The sequence below is a fragment of the Haemaphysalis longicornis genome, unplaced genomic scaffold (assembly GCF_048455015.1).
Source record: "Haemaphysalis longicornis isolate Haplotype H1 unplaced genomic scaffold, Haemaphysalis longicornis Haplotype H1 scaffold_1, whole genome shotgun sequence".
In the NCBI taxonomy this organism is placed as follows: Eukaryota; Metazoa; Arthropoda; class Arachnida; order Ixodida; family Ixodidae; genus Haemaphysalis; species Haemaphysalis longicornis.
Genome location: NW_027526203.1, coordinates 286521339 through 286536602, shown reverse-complemented (window position 1 = coordinate 286536602; position 15264 = coordinate 286521339). Strand labels below are relative to the sequence as shown.

Genomic DNA, 15264 nt, shown 5'->3' with positions numbered 1-15264 from the left:
TAGTCCGGAAACACCAGGGGCAGGCGACAGAAGCGCGATCCCCATCCCGGTGACTTGGCGCTTTGGCAGCGGGAACCAAGTTGGGCCCGGCGTGCTTACCGCATCCATCATCAGCGGGATAGCAATAGGGAAAACCGGCGTTAGGGGCTCCCGAGAAGTGGGGGAACCCAAACGCAACACGCTCGCTCGGCCGCGTTTTACTCAGGGTCTATCCCAACGGCTCGCAGCCGGCTTAGGTCGCTCGGAGGCAGGAAACTTTAGGCTTAGCATCACGGAATATATTTGATCGTTGCTTTCACTAGCATTGCGGAAGACAGTCCCTAACGTAATTTTTCACCTATTATCCACTTTTTCACGTGTTGAACTTTGTTTACGCAGTGGTTGTCATTTCAGCAATAAACGACGACATATCTGCCGCGGCATCGCCAGAGAGAGAGAGAGAGAGAGAGAGAGAGAGAGAGAGAGAGAGAGACACTTTATTTTACGGCTGGGTCAGGGGGAGGAGGTGGCGGTGGCCCAGAGGGTTTCCGCTCGCCGCATAGCACGTGCACCGGCAAATGCCGGTGCCGGTTTGCTTACTAGCCTCCGCGTCCGGTCATTGTAGGCCTAGCAGCACATTTTTCACCACACGTACAGCCTCCCAAAGTTTTAATAATATAGCGGCAGCGACGACTGACCCGCATGTCAGCGCCTTATCACGGTGTTCAACAGCGAAATAGTCGAGAGTACACGCACGCGCATAGGGCTATCTGCTGTATGAGTGTCGTCTGCTACGCTGTTTCCTTGAGAGTGGTACACCCTCGCTACTGCATCTTGAATGACTTTGTGCCCCCGCTGCTTAGCTACCTTTTTCGATAGCGAAACGCGGCCTTGCAAGAAAGAAAAACAGGGGGTGTGTTGCCCTGAGAAGAACAGCGGAGCAGACGACGCTCCCACAACAGATAGTTCTATGCGCGTGCGCGTACCCTCGCCTATTTTGCCGTTGAACGCCGTGATAAGGCGCTGACATGCCGATCGGTTCGTCGCTCCGGCTATATTATTAAAAATTTGGGAGGGTGTACATGCTATTCAAAATTTTCAGTATTTGGGGACTTAACGCGCCGCAGCTACGCCCGGGCTATGAGGCGCGCCGTAGTGGACGGCTCCAGATTAACTTTGACCACCCGAAGATCTTTAACGTGTGCCGGAATCTCGGCACACGGGCGTTTTTGCTCTTCGCCTCCATAGGAAAAGCGGCCGCCGCGGTCGGAAATCTAACCCGCGTCCTCGGGCTCAGCAGCACAATGCCTTCGCCACTGAGCCACTGCGGTGGGTGTTCACCACACTATCACCCACTTGCTTGCATGCGCAAGTTCGTTTTCGCCATGTGTTTCATTCTGACGAGCGATGAAAGGCGGTAGCTGCCGCGGCCTGCTCCGGTTCGAGATGTTTCGTGCGCCGGGCCGGCAGGCACGAGCCGGCGAGTGTGCAGATTGTTTCGGCGCGCATAAAATGCTTCATGATTCGTAGCTTTATCTGTTTATTTCGAACGATGCATGAAATCTACAAAGTAAGCTCAGCGACCATCGTAGCCCACGATGTTGATCGGAAAAAAACCGCAGCTTTCGCTTCAGCCATGGTCACGCGGAGTCGCGCTGACTGCGAGAGGGACGCAAGGAACGCAAGCTCCTCGTGGGGCCAGTTCTGGGGCGCCCGCTCAGAACACCAAGGGTGGCTTGGGTTCTGCGCATGCGCGGTACGGCACTCCAAGCCGCTTGGGGAACCCATGGAGTTGGGGCCCCCTATTCTAAAACTCGCAATTAACGTTAAAAGGAGGCGTGCTCTCTCAAACCCTTCAAACAATTCGTGATTAACCTTTGCTACGATGCGCGATGATGACCAACACAGGCGGGCGCAGGGTCTCCCGCATGCATAGAGGGCCGATTCTCGTCAGAGCGCACCCCCCTCCCCTCTCCAATCCGCCCCTCTCGAAAATTACCTCTGCATTACGCAGACAGTTATTTATTTATAGAAGGCTTTGTTTATAAAAACTTGTCATTTCTTAATTAAGATATTTGTTTTTTCAGACTTAATTATCCCTAAGAACAGGCCTTGCTCTGCACTTCCATCCCTCTCAGTGTGTCCTTTGAATGGCCTGCCCCTATTCGCGAGAAATACACGTTGGGCGCTTTAGCACCTCTCGATTTTGTTCGCATGAACTAACTAGCCCGACAAATCTTAATGCTGTCTATGTCTCCTGGTCTCCTGGTATAGTTCAATTCCGAAAACAATCTCTCCACGTGCTTTGCGAAAAAGTAGCCGCCAAGGCGATGTTCATAAACACTGCGAAGATTCTTCAAGTAAATACGGCATATTTTCTTTGCAGCGATTTCTAAAAAATGTCAAGTTTCAAGAATGACGTGGGGGTAAGGCGGGAGGGGGAAGGGGCCCTCAGAACTGTTACTACGTCCCTGATCTCTAGTGTAGCCAGAGGGGCCCTGTCATTCCCTCCTCCCCCGTGTTCACTCCTATGGTGACCCATTGCTGTGTCGGTAGGCTGAAAATTTGGCAAATAGAGTCCCGATAGAAGGTTTGGTACAAAAAAGTTCCGTGAGTGGAATCATGCAGTGTGCGACGCCATGCTGGCGTTGCGTAATGTCACAGCGCAGCAAACCCTCCCCTTCTACCAAAGATAATAGATGGTGAGCCTTGTTATTGGTCTACTTTGCTCTTTGATTGCAATGAGTGCTGCCCTTGTGCGTTGCGATGAAGTAGACCCAAGAGTATTTTTTTAAAGCGTACGGTCAAGTGTAGTAATTTAGGATCGCTGATCATGCAGACCGGCCATATCTTTTAATACCTGTTGCCCGGGATGCTCTCTTTGTGTTTGCATTTTTACAGATTAATATTTTCTTCATGATTCACGTCATATACATCCTGGTAACCAAGCTGCGGCAGCGAAACGTCAACGACAGTGAAAACTTTAGGTAACGTATGCGCCTTAATTATGGTCCTATATAGTTTGTTTAGCGTGACGGAATTATGGTAGCTGACCAAATTTAGATTTCTATGATTGTTGGATCACAAACTACTGGGGATGAATAGTCGCCCATTCTCTAAGCTTTTACGATATTGGGATGGCCTATGCATCAGATCAGATCATATCAGCTCCCTTTGCGCTGTCGAACGCGGTGTGTGACAGTGTGGCCCTATCCCGAATTGTATCCATATAGAATTATGTAGAATTTGTAGAATAAGTATGGGGTGGGCTATTCGATAAGTACTCTGAAGTCCAGAGTAGTAAGCTTCTTCTGTCACTAAAAAAGCTGGTGTAGAACCAATGCGTACTTCCGGTAATGATACCGGGCAGAAACTTTGGGTCTCACTAAGCACATTAAAGGGAACTTAGATAGGCCCAACAGGCCATGGAAACAATAGTGCTACGGGTCACGCTTAGAGATAAGAAAACAGCAGCGTATATACTCGTGTGGTAGGCATTCTAGTTCAGGTTAAGCGAAAGAAGTGGGCTTGGGCAGGCCGCTAATGAGAATGAAGGACAACAGGTGGAGAGGCTGCCGATGGACCGCAAACCACGCATGCCTTGGCCTTGGTGGAGGGATGAACTACGAAAATTTGGGACAAGAATGTACTTGTCTAGCCCATTTTAGACGTGGCTGGAAATCTTTGGGAGAGGCCTTCGTCCTGCAGTAGACACAAACAGGCTTACAATGAAGATGACGACGACGACGATGATGATGATGAAAGTGATAACTTTTAGCATTTGTCGCGAACATTTGTCGCGAACAACTGGCGTGTCTAGATATGTCGCAGACATTCCTGAATGTGATAAGGAACGATTTACTGTCAGTTTAAATCGGACGCGTGACAAAAATCCCCCTGAATAGTTGATAGACGTGGTATTTCGTACCGCACGTCTGACAATAACTCCGCATGCACTAGGACAAGATGCCGCTGGAATATTTGAATTACAACGAGAGGGTGGGGGGGGGGGGGTTGTTTCTTTTTTTTTGTTTCTTGGGTCTATATTTCTTGAGGAGGTGCCGATATGTGATTGGCTTCTCCTTTTCGCTTCTGGGTGTGTGGTATTCATGTTGATCACGTTAATTACAAGCATGTCTAGGATTTCTGTAAAGGACCGCGACACACATCCTTGTTTTATTAGAAAGAACTAACGTTTGTAGACAAAGAGTAAGGTAGAATACTAGTCAAGCGCTGTCAAAGAATTGTTAACAGCGGAGCTGCTGTAGATCGAGCCTTTTCGTCCGTCTGCTGATGGTTGTTCGTCACGCAGGGGTAGAAGCAGGTTCCCAGACCCACCGGTAGAGGGTGAAGGGGCCTCGCAGGGGCGGGTTCCTCTCCCTCCCGCTAGGGGAGAGAGAAAGAGAGGAGGGAGCCTCCCACCGCTGACGTTTAGCTGCCGATTCCTTTGCGCGAACCGTAGAATTTGCGCGGCGACGACGCTGCCATTCTAGGGCGAGTGGCCGCTTTTCGAGGGGAAAGCAAAAACACCCTTGTGTTGGAGATTTCGGCGCAGGTTAATGAACCTCAGGTGGTCAAGATTAATGCGGAGCCGTCCCCTACGGCGCGCCTCATCGCCTGCGCAGCGTCGGCGCGTTAAACCTCGCAATCAATCAATCAATCAATCAATCAATCAATAAATCAATCAATCAATCAATCAATCAATCAATCAATCAATCAATCAATCAATCAATCAATCAATCAATCAATCAATCAATCAATCAATCAATCTCGGGCCAGCACCCGCTGATGTTCGAGCCGACCCGAGAGAAACACAGCTCCGCCGTTTGTGGAACTGGCTTCAGTTTTTTGTTAATTATTTGACGGGTAACACCGTCCAGCCGGGCACAAAATAAGACGTACCAAGCGAGCGGCGCTCAAGAGCCACCGGCGCGACACTCTCCGGCCCAGCGCCTGCTGTCGTGATAGCTGAGCGCGCAACCGTATCCTTCGCCAGTAAATGCATATCATTTTTCATGGATTTCGGCCGGCGCGCTTCGTTTCTTTCGGAATTAAAGGGCACCTGCCGCCACCTTACGCGGCAGGACGAGCTAGCGGCACGATTCCTGGCAGTGTGTGGAACGCGCTGAAGCCGCGTGGAACCGTCCCGTTGAGTTCCGAGATATATAACAGCTTTTTTTTTTTTTTTTTTTTCGAAATGAGCCAAGTCCACCTAAAGCGAATTTGAGAAAAAAGCGATAGTTTGTTACTGGACCTAAACGCCACGCTGTCAAAGCTATTATATATGTTTTACATGTCAGCTAGGGAAAGTTTATGGCCAAAAGTAATTGAAATTATGCGGTGAAATTGCGCAATATTACGATAAGTTTGGATTTGGCTCGTATTGAAAGGAAACGCTGAATTTGATGCGGCATTTCTATGAAAACGTTATTAATATTAACTTTTAGAGTTTTCGCCGAAAACCCATTAGACATACGGAAGAGCGCTTTAAGAAAACTAAAACAATATATGAAGAGAGCAGGTGAGTCTTCTTGGCAGCACAAGCAGGTCACTTCGAATTCTTCGACAGGTACATTTTATTGGGAGCGCCTGAAGGCACTCACGAAGTAAAAAAGATCTTAATTTTTTTGCATGAATTTCCAAAACGCTTCACAAGAAGACTGCTCATATTTTCTTCTTCACCTGGCAAGTGGCTCGTACCCGCCGAGAGTGGGCAGGGGGGGGGGGGGGGGCGGAATTTGCCAGGGCTTGCAAGCGGCGGCTATTTAATTAAGCACTAAAATGGTGAATATAGGAGTAAAGAAATAAAAATGACCAGATTTACTCCGTAGGTACGGGGGAGACGAGATAAAAGGATTTTTTCACATCTCTGTTTCATTTCGTGTACTACTTCTGTTCACCTTGTCGTCGACATTTGGGTACAAATCTTTCGCCGATTTCTTAACTGCCGTCTGAATTCATGATACGCCAGCTCTGAAAAAAAAAAAACTTCTGATAGCATGTGCATTCGCGAAACAGTCCAAACAGCCACGCCAAAAGCAAATTCCAAATGGTAAACTGTATTTGGCTCATTCTGATTCGTGCCACAGCAGGATCAGGCTCATTTTCGGTATAAAATACGATCTGCGTGCACGTTTTCAGGGCATTATCGCACATATGTTCTTGCCACCTCTTTGGTAAGGGAAAGTTGCGGAGTTTTTTTTTTTTTTTGCCACTGCAGTTTTTTATGACTTAATTTCGGTTTGCGGATTTGGCTAATTTCGAAAAAAAAAAAAAAAAAAAAAGAACGCCTGCCTCATATGTTCGTCAGGCTCTGATCGGAAGCATGCTTTTTCGGGTAACTCACAGCAACATCCGTGTAACGCCCTCCATCTGCAGAAAAATTCAGAATTGGCGAAGTTAACGCATTTAGGCGTTATGTAGTGTAAATAGAGGTAATTGGTAGGAAATTTTTTAGAACGCCAAAAAGACAAACGTATGTAAAAAGTTGACAAATGGAAACCAAAAATGCCTCTCTTATACCTTGCATCACACGACAAAAACAAAAATAAGAATCCCCACAAAAACAAACCGTAATACTATAGGAATAAACAGTAATAAAAACCCACCAACCATGTAACACCCCGAATTTGAACAAAAATGTGTAATTAGGGAAGCTAACATGTTTACTCGTTATAATAAAGTAAATTTACCTGATTTGTTGAAAGAAAAATACACTTAAAATGAAGAGAATCCGTGCAGCAATGCTTGAAATTATCTGTCCTTGCTCCCATACCGACCGGTAACCATTCAGTCATGCATAAATCTCTCGTCTTGCTCCAAAGCCACTTTACCGTAAGAGCCAACAAATATAACCTCAAAGCTACCAGCATGCTTCGGCGCATGCTGCAGGTTGCCAGCCGCTGCTAAGGGTCGTGCCGCTCGCTCGGAACGTCTGACAAGGTGCCGCCGGTTCAATTAAATATCCAAGAGCAGTGTTTCTCTACCATGAGTATGCCGCGGACGCCTTTTGGCCTCGAAAAAGTGGTGGAGGATCTCACGATCTGCTAGATTGATCTATGTCATAATATCAAGCAATTTCCGCATGCAGCTAAAGACGCCGGCACATATTCAATGTCCGCCTTTGGAGGCTGACTTTTATGTTGATGCATGCCGTATTGTCAAAAGATTTGCTATTGCAGAACAGTCGCCCAAACACTCATATGTTGCCGTTTGTGTGCCTGGCTTTTTTGCATAGCTTGTGCGTAGAGCATAAAGCTGACGTCAAAAGATGTGCAAGGTGTCATGCTCCGAAGACACGTTTTTCCATCGACAGCACATGCGCTTTGCGAGGAGGTTGAGAGCAATTGATCAACGTAGGTGAGGTGGACAGCTAAAGTTGTTAGGTACCTATACCTGAAAAGTGGGGACACGGAGTGGCTAAGAAAGACTAGAAGGCTAACGATGAAATACGGAAAGAACAGTGGAAAATACAAGACAGCCAAGGTAACCAAAAAAAGAGGCAAGGCAGATTAAACGAATAAATGAAGAGAAAAAATGGAAGCTACATTTTTGTTAGAGATGTACAGGGGTGAGAAATTGGACATCAGAAAGGAAAATTTTTCAGATAATTCCAAAGGCAGTGCTTCACTTTTTGAGGCTAGAACAGGTTGCTTGCGAACTAAGAGCTTTGTGGGGGAGTATACGCAAAATGATGGGGTATGCGTGGGTTGCGGAAAAGAAGCAGAAACTATGCGGCATATAGTGTTAGAATGCGAGGGTTAGAATCCAAATCTAGAGGGAAATATTCGGCTTCCAGAAGCGCTAGGATTTAATGGCAGCACAGAGGGAGTTAACTTCAAGGCTGTCGAGGCGACGAAAAGAAGATTCGAATGCTGGTGCACGAAAAGCAGAGAGGGGAATATTGCCTAGTACAGCTACCACCTGTAACAGAAAAAATAGGTATTTTGTGCCTAATAAACTTTTTGTGCCTACCCTAAGAGCAGCGCTAGTATTAAATCAAGAGTGTAAAACAGAGGAATATTAGTTGCTTCTTAGTTTATTTGATAAGATGACACGTCATCACCCCGCTACAAAGGGGATACCACTATCAATCATCATCAGCAGCAGCAAGATTTGGCAAAAGGTGAAATGAATAGAGAGAGAGGGGGGTTGAGGAAGGCTGTCCGCGGACCCCTATTTGACAATCACTGGAGGGCAACGAGGCGCTGCTACTGAAATCAAGCATATTGACATGCAGTGACTGTCTTGCGAAGGACCGCCGTGGACCGCACTCACGCAGCGATCTCGACACCAGGCGCTGGGCCCGAAGGTGCCGCGACGACAGCCTTTGCGCACCGCTCGCTTGGTTTGTTTTATTTTGTGCATCCGACTGTACATATATCCTGCAAATACGCGCAGGCGCAATAGGAAACAGAGCTGGCAATGTTAGCCATCTAGCCCAATCCCCAACCCTCTCACCAACTCCCAAACGTAAGTGCGGGAAAAACACTGCGAAGTGGACTTGCATCGATGAAAGCAGGATTTACGAAATGCAGCTGGTGTGGTAGTCGCTGATTTCTTTGGCCCTTCTAGCAGCTTATCTTAATAGCATTTTAAAGCAAAGCTTTTTACCTCTATCCCCCTGGGGTTCTTGCGCGACCGTTGGTGTGAACAGAAAACTCCCGCGAACCAATAAAAGAAGTTACTGGCACTACCGGGAATGGAACCTGGAACTAGTAGAGTAACAAGGCGAGAGCCCGTTGTCTTGCCGATTGAGCTACGAGCCCACGCGGAGACGGGGAAGACAGGTGGTGCACTCACCAAGCACATCTGCGGGTTTACCCCCTGCATTCTCGATGAATGCCACGTGATAGCGTCACGCGACCTCTCGCGCCGCTGTGCGCCCCGCACATGGCACGTGTAGCGGCCATGTGCGCGCCTTGCGCATGCGCAACTTAAAGGAATTAAAGGAAGCTCACACCAATGCATGACATCTCACTTCTAGTACGCCAATGTACTAAAGCCTGTGGCCTCCAGTGTTCACCACAAAAGTCAGAGATCCTTGTCGTCCGCCCTCACGCCAAACGCCCCATCAAGGGAGACATTCAAATACTCTTTGATGGCCAGGCCATCATTCTAAGCCCCAGCACCAAAATCCTGAGCCTACATCTCCAGACCAACACCAAGAGTGAAGTATCCTTGCAGCGCCTCAAACACAGCATCAATCAAATAATACACATGATCAGGCGAGTGGCCACCAAGAAGCGAGGAATCAAGGAAGCCGATAACTTTCTATTAATTCAAGCTTTTGTCCTCTCGAGAATCACGTCACCCCCCGGTCTTCTTGGGAAGGAGGACATAAAGATGCTTGATATAATGATTAGAAAGGCGGTTGAGCAGGCCATTGGTCTTCTTCCCATGAGTGCGTCCACGGAGAGGCTGCTTAGGATGGGGCTCCACACCACGGTGGAAGAGCTGATAGAGGGCCATCTTTTTAACCAGAAGCTCCGATTGAGAAGACCTGCAGTGGGTCGCCGCATCCTTCGGCAGATTGGCTGGGCAGCACAGAATGTCACACCGCGTGATGTACTCCAGGACTCTTGGCGACAAGAACTAAAGAGGCTCCCTATGCTTAGAAATATGAACCCTTCACACGACGAGGGTCTCCGACGGTCAATACCAGCCTCGGCGGGGATCATGCAGTTATCTGCACTGACGCCTCCCAACATCGAGGGTAGCAATACGCCATCATCGTGGCTACCTCCAGAGCCAACCTCCTTGAGTGTGCCTCACTCAAGACCCAAGACATGATGGCAGCAGATGAGGCAGCCATCGCCTTGGCTCTCACTCAACCAGGGGTTCGGAAGGTAATCACCGATTCCCAACAATCCTACCGGAATGACCAGTCGGGGTGGGTGTCCCGAGATGCACTGCGTGTGCTGAAAAACCACTCCCCAACCGGTTTCATTCAGCTAAACTGGACGCCCGCTCACGCTTCCATGGAGGACATCGAATACGCCCACCAACAAGGCAAAAAAAACAAAAAAACAGTCAACCGCTTGTCACGTTCAGGGACATGTCATCCCACAACCCCACAATCAATCAATCAAGTTTCCACTCATGTGCTACACCAATACTGCTCAACCAACCACCGTTCATGCATCATGCATTGATTTAACCTTAGCAAAGTATCTCTTTGAAGTAATACAGCGTGTGGTTAAGGGCATTTCACTTGTATCTGGATTCACTATTTGTAGAGCCACGTGAGTGAATTTAAGTGGCGTCGCATAGGTAATCGTTGTGGGTGCCATTTACAGCTTTGCTTTTCAACCACATTCGCAGGGTGGACTGGCGCGAATTTTTTTATTGCTCGATTGATTGTAGGGTGTTACGCGCCGACGCAACGCAGGCGATAAGGCGCGCCGTAGTGGAGGGCTCTGGATTAATTTTGACCACCTGGGGATCTTTAACCTGCGCTGAAATCTCGTACACACGGGCGTTTTTGCTTTTCGCCTCCATCAGAAAAGCGGCCGCCGCGGCCGGGAATCGAACCCGTGTCCTCGTGCTCAACCGAACAACTCCTTAGCCACTGAGCCACCGCGGCGGGTCTTTTACCGCTCTTAATGACAAGTTTTCCTATACAGAAAAGCTTGAACTTTGCGTTCAAATTTGGAATAATGTGCGATCTTTCAAACTAGGGAAACTAGTATTTTTTTTAACAAGAGTGCGAAGCTGGATGAGTCGGTAAGGATCCATGATTAAAACAGCGCAAGGGACAGGACGAAAGAAGCTGACAAGGACGGGCGCCGACTGACGACTAAATTACATTGAAAAAAAAAAACAGCGAAGTATATATGAAAAAGCAAGAGCACAAGCAAAACGAGAAAGGCAAACAAATGATACAAAGAGATTACTATACAGTAGTGTCACCCAGCGCAGCCACGCTTCCCAAGCGTTTTTTTCAGCGCCTCGTACATGTTTGTCACAGTCATTATTGAAATAATGTCGCTTAGGGTGGTACGGTGTGATTGTAAGTTACATAACACGAACACGCAGGTCTCCTGGACGTATTTCTTTCTGAAATCCTTGGTTCTTGGTCGGTGAACGCGACGGTGCGTAGATTCCCTCCCAAGGCCAGTCCCGAAGGTCGCCGCGGCGTACTTAGTCCAGCCTTCCGCGCGGGGCGAGGTCCGCCCAGATTTTATATCGCTGCTGCTTTTCTTGTTTTTTATTTTTCGCAGGAAGATCGTTCGTGCCGTGCTGATACTGATCCCCGTCTTTGGTGTCCACTTTGTGCTGACTACGTTCGTGAGCCCAGCCTCGTGCACCGCCTACCTGAAAAAGCTGTACGCCGAATGGGGCATCGTCGGCTTGCAGGTACACGAGAAAAAAGCCAGAGAGAAAATATGGTTTTTAGCCAAAGAAAAAACTCTCTTTTCTGTAGATGACACCAATAATGGTCTTCCAGCTCTCGAAAGGAAGTAACGGGCCATCAACGGCCGCAAGTGCGGTCAAGTGTTAGCTGAGAACGTCACGAATCTAGTTCGACCTATGCAATATTCATCGGATCATATTATTACCGTGCTCTTGGGGGCATGTTTAGTTGCGCGGGGCACCATTTCTGCCACCTTAAGCAGGACATCGCATAGAGCCTGCATGCACCAGTGCTGCTTTTCTCTGCGTTATATCTCCCCTGCATATATCAATGCACTGTATTCTACAATGTTCTTTCTTACCTTACTCGAGTTGGATACCACTAAAGGCCGTTAATGCTTTACAACAGCGTGTGCATCGTACAGGGCACGCGCGTACCGTGGTCCGATAACTGGTCCCATGGTTTTCCCAGCACTTTTTATTTAAACGCATGAGTGCGGGGATCAGTGTGGAAGTTTTAACCAGAGCTGCTAACAGATCTAGGATGCGGAATATTAAAGCGAAGCTTTAGCGTTCTCCCTGATGGCGTCTGTAAGGCGAAAATGCCCTGCAGGAAAGCCAACTTTCTCTGACAATGATGATGAATAATCGTGCGTAAAGTGAAAGAAAAAACAACGCTTCCCCTGGACGGAATCCGCGAGTCCCTCGCGTTATTAAGCCGGCGTCTATCCGATTGCTCTATTTCGATATGGTCGCAGAGGTTTGGATATCTCAGACGACAACCAAAGAATCTGTCTCGAGAAAGGTTTGCGTTCAACTATCATCGTCGTTAGACAGAAGGGTTCATGGTTTTTAAATATGAGTAAAGAGCATGGTCTGCAGATTTTGCCTCACCTGGGAACAGCGCTTTTTCAATGATCCCGATGGCAAGAACAAACCATTACTAGGTAAGTCTGGAAGGTATACTGTCCCAAAGGAAAAGTGCCCAGGCTCTGGGCATGGCGCAAACACCCACTCTATTCGGGCATATGAGAGCTGCGCGTTATGTGCTGCGAGCGACGGCTACGAACATATCAGCGCGGATGAGCGTCAACTTTGCTACAGCGGAAAACCTGCGCTGGAGATAGTCCTCTATGTACTCTCACGACCGGCTGCCCGTCTGCTCTCGGCTCTTACAGTGCTTTAGATTACACCTTTTCAAACACGCGGTTGTCGTGAAAGTGCCATTAGCGAGTCGCTTTCTTGTTCATTTGTTTGCTGGCTTGCTTGCTTTCTTGATAACTTAGTCGCAAGGATCACTTTCGCATTTCATTCATTCGCAGCTTTGTGTAATGCAAAGTTTAAATGACGTTTATTTTTTTGTTGTTGCTGTTGTCGAAGCTACTCCGCAATTTTTAAGTTTAGCGAGCCGACGACAATAGAACTGAATGTTCATTTTTGAGAACACATCCCCAGTATGAGTATGTACATCAATTTTGACAGCTACAGTCAAACCCGTTCCAGCCGGGAACGACGTTTAAACGTCGTTCCCGGCTTGAACGGGCTTGAACGGGTTAGTGCGTAGCTAATTAGCTACGCACTAAACGATGTACGGATTAACTGCCAATACCAGCTTAGCGGCTACTTACCGGCCGGGAAATAACTACGACACGTTGCTGTCACGCACACACTCAGACAGGCTTTATTTTCGGATATACGCAGCAAAAAAAAATCCGTCATCTTCACTTGCCACCGTGGTGGCCTTGCCGCGATGACGGCATCTTCAAAGTTGGTAAGACCACCAGCCAGTTTGTTGAACGCTACACCACCACCGGACTGTTGAACGCAAGAGGTTATACTAGGATAACTTTCTTGGTTGAACGCTAAGCCAAATGAAGGGCTAAGGCGTTGTGCTGCTGAGCACGAGGACGCGGGTTCGATTCCCGGCCGCGGCGGCCTCTTTTCTGGTGGAGGCTAAAAGCAAAAAAAAAAAAAAAAATGGCAGCATCTCCAGTCCGTGGATGATGGCGAGGGTGCGGAGTACGCGGACTCGAAATGACATCCAAGTTGCGCCACGAGTGGCGTCCGATTTGCGCCCCGGCCGTCATTTGATTTGAGCCGTGAGTTCCACCTTGATTATTCCCTAAATGAACCTGCAACTCACGGCTCAAATCAAATTTCGCTTGATTTTCGCGTGATGGTGGTGTGCGCACGGATGGACGCGGACGGACATTGGGAGGTCCTAAGGTACTCCGCACCATTACAGGCGAGGGAGTAAGCCGTTTGACTCTCGGGTACTAGCTCACGGTCGTATAATAGATAAGACGACTGGCACTAACTCTGTTTGCTCTACCAGACACAGGCTCGAATCCCGCCGGTGCCTGCGTGATTTTTTGTGATTGTAAATGCTATGCGCACGGACGCGGACGGACATTGTGAGGTTCTAAGGTGCTCCGCACCTAAATCGTTCATGTGTACGAGATTTCGGCGCACGTTAAAGATCTCCATGCGGTCAAAATTAATCCGGAACCCTCCACTACGGCGCGCCTCATCGCCTGCGTTGCGTCGGCGCGTGAAACCCTGAAGTCAATCAATCAATACACCAAATGAAGAAAAAAAGCACTTCTGCGCGGTTACATTGGATTCGACGGCTACAGCGAATTCGCACCCCCACCGGCAGCTTCTTCGCGCGATGGCCGTGCTTTTGTGCGCTGCAATCGGCAAAAGCTGTATAAGCAAGAAATACGTCATGGTGGCCATGTTTTAACGTCAGTATCGCTGGCGGCTGCCGTCCGGGCGTCGCAGCCCGAGCATCTAACGTCTGCACACATGAGATTTTGCCTATTTGGTTCCTGTGCGTGTAGAACAAAAAAATAATCCACACTAACCGTTTAATGGGCAATGAACGGCTGCGGCTCAAGCGGGCAGCCAATACTTGGTGTGCAATGGGGGCTGGGTGAGGGAACCTTCGCAACTACGTTTAAGCCGCAATTACACATTATGTGGGTACGTATTAACGAGATTTGACTGCATAAGGCGAAAGCCTTAAATCATTCTGCTGCAAGCAAGCGCATTGTGACCTACAGAAAATAGGTGGTCCAAAAAGGTTGCGCGAGCCGGGTACCGTGAGCCCGGTCCAGGAAAGAGAAGTGCCGGATAATGGTCGGAAAAGGGCTCCCAGAAAGGGCGACAGAACGCAGCAGCGCCGGAGGATGGTAGGCCGCTGCCGCACGTGCCACATGTGCTGCCTTGAGAGATGAAGGTACCACGGGGACGAACAGGAGGCTCCTGGCGAGGAGATCCTTTTATTGAGCATTCGAAAGGGGCCGGGGGCCCATGGGAGTGGTTCGGGAGCCCATATGCAGTTCGCGCCGCCGGTGCTCTGGCCACCAGCTGAACCTGGGTAGGCAGACAGGCACAGCAATATCTCCCATTGCTCTACTTGGGAAGTCGACGGGAGGAGAGTACGGTGCTCAGAGCTAAAGTCGCACACCCCGATTATGTGGTGCAATGTACCTACATCTGACGGAATGTGCACTGAGCGTCGTAGTGAAGACGCCTCGGATGAGAAAGAGGCGGATTGTATGAGCCGTAAGGTAGTTTGTTGTTGTTGTTTTTTTTCCGTGGATAGGTCGGGGTGCAGCGAGGGAGGGTAGGGTCGATTGATTGATTATGGGGTTTAACGCGCCGACGCTACACAGGTGACGAGGCGCGCCGTAGTGGAGGGCTCCGAATTAATTTTTATCACCTGGGTATCTTAACGTGCACCGAAATCTCTAACATACGGGCGTTTTCGCTTTTCGCCTCCATCAGAAAAGCGGCCGCGGCGGCCGGGAATCGTACCCGCGTCCTTGGGCTCAGCAGCCCAACGCCATAGCCACAATGGGTAGCGTCTGCCTCTGAAAGCGATAATGTTAGGTTATGTCCCTGGAGGTGGCAAGCAGGATGGGT

At 48.8% G+C, this 15264-nt stretch overlaps 1 protein-coding gene across 3 annotated transcripts in view; it reads left to right on the top strand.

Annotated features, from left to right (window-relative positions):
• Positions 1-15264, top strand: part of LOC144147296 (calcitonin gene-related peptide type 1 receptor-like) — a 97361-nt gene that overhangs the window by 76807 nt on the left and 5290 nt on the right. For 2 of the 3 annotated variants that reach the window (XM_077679404.1, XM_077679395.1), the window contains exons 12-14: positions 2881-2966; positions 8219-8326; positions 11202-11337. In XM_077679404.1, the coding sequence (XP_077535530.1) occupies positions 2881-2966; positions 8219-8326; positions 11202-11337 (330 nt within the window). The remainder of the gene's footprint in view (positions 1-2880; positions 2967-8218; positions 8327-11201; positions 11338-15264) is intronic. The other variant, XM_077679413.1, reaches the window with a different exon arrangement.